Genomic DNA, 1,317 nt, shown 5'->3' with positions numbered 1-1,317 from the left:
CCCGGCCAGCGCTTCAGGCAGTGCCCGCAGCAGTTATGGAGCCCATGGCATCACTTGGGGCAGACCCTGATCCTGGACCCAACAGCCCCAGCAGCCTCTCCCAGGCTGGGGTGACTGGGGAGCCGTGCCAGCAGGGACCATGCTGCCTCCCCAGGAGCCACAGGCAATGGTCCCCATCCTCATTCCCACCCCTATCCTCATACCCCACCGTCATCACTGCACAGCACAGGGTTTTGTCATTGCATCCCCATCCCAGTCTCCATGCTGTTCCCTCTCACCCAGGAGAGGTCATCACCAGGGGAGAAGAAGCCACCCTTACCTTTCTGGAGGTGGATGATGTCTGGGAAGTTGGAGAGAAGCCCTTGGTACAAAGAGAGAGTGTCCAGCATGAGGAACAGGTCATTCTTGGGCTGCTCGGCAAACATCTCCCCCACGGTCTCGTACGTCTTGCCCGTGTGGGAGATGGCGTTGTTGAGGGCATCCGAGCTGTAGGGAGGGTCCATGTGGAAGGAGTGGCTGATGGCTTGGAAGGCATTGCCCAGCTTCTGGAACTCCTTCCGGAAGCCCCCCACGTGCTTGCGCACCAGCTCTGAGGCGACGTTGGTCAACTGCAGGACGCTGTCGTCCATTTTCTTGCTGAAGGCCTTGAAGGTGTCCACGCGGTCCTCCACGTCCTGCAGGTCCTGGTGCTCTGTAGGGATCTGGATGGTGAGGAGGAAGCTGGCACCCACCATCTCATCCTTCTCCGCCCGGCGTTTGCCCAGCTTCCACTGCTTCTCATCGCGGCAGCAGAGGAAGTGCTGGAAGCCCTCGTACTGGGAGAGGACGGGGTGGCTGGTCATATGCTCCATCCAGAGGATCAGCCGCCGCTTGCGCTTCTCAATGAAGTCCTCCTCGAAGCGCCCGGTGGCCTGCTTCTCGGGCAAGTGGGGCACCGAGATGACCGTGAACTTGTGCAGGAGGCGGTTGTAGAGCCAGTCAAAGTGCTTGTAGCGCCGGTAGACGGGCGAGTTGATGTTGCTGGGGGTCAGCTTGTAGGAGATGTAGCTCTTGATGCCTTTGAACTTGGTTTGCTTGGTCGGGTCCTCCACGGAGCAGATGAAGGGGTGAGGGTTCGCCCTCCACTGGGGACCTTTGGAGCCCATCTCGATGCAGTACACCTCGGCGATCTTGGACATCAGGGGCACGTCGCCCAGGATGAAGGCTTCCACCCCCGAGCGGACGAAGCAGGAGAAGCGGTTGAGGTTCCTCCCCACAACGCTGCCCCTCTTGGAGGAGCTCATGCTGTCCTGCCTCTCCAGGGCTGGCTTGGGGCGG

General features: G+C 60.7%; 1 protein-coding gene across 1 annotated transcript; it reads right to left on the bottom strand.

Moving 5' to 3' along the window:
* Window positions 1-319: 319 nt before the first annotated feature.
* On the bottom strand, window positions 320-1,313 carry SNX33 (sorting nexin 33; the record flags this gene model as incomplete). The annotated part of the gene is made up of 1 exon (XM_009708536.1): window positions 320-1,313. A coding segment is annotated over one exon (994 nt), but the record flags the coding sequence as incomplete, so codon positions are not given.
* Window positions 1,314-1,317: the final 4 nt, after the last annotated feature.

The sequence above is a fragment of the Cariama cristata genome, unplaced genomic scaffold (genome assembly GCF_000690535.1).
Source record: "Cariama cristata isolate BGI_N322 unplaced genomic scaffold, ASM69053v1 scaffold31819, whole genome shotgun sequence".
Taxonomy (NCBI): domain Eukaryota; kingdom Metazoa; phylum Chordata; class Aves; order Cariamiformes; family Cariamidae; genus Cariama; species Cariama cristata.
Note: the sequence above shows the minus strand (reverse complement) of the source record. Positions and strands in the feature narration are given on the sequence as shown.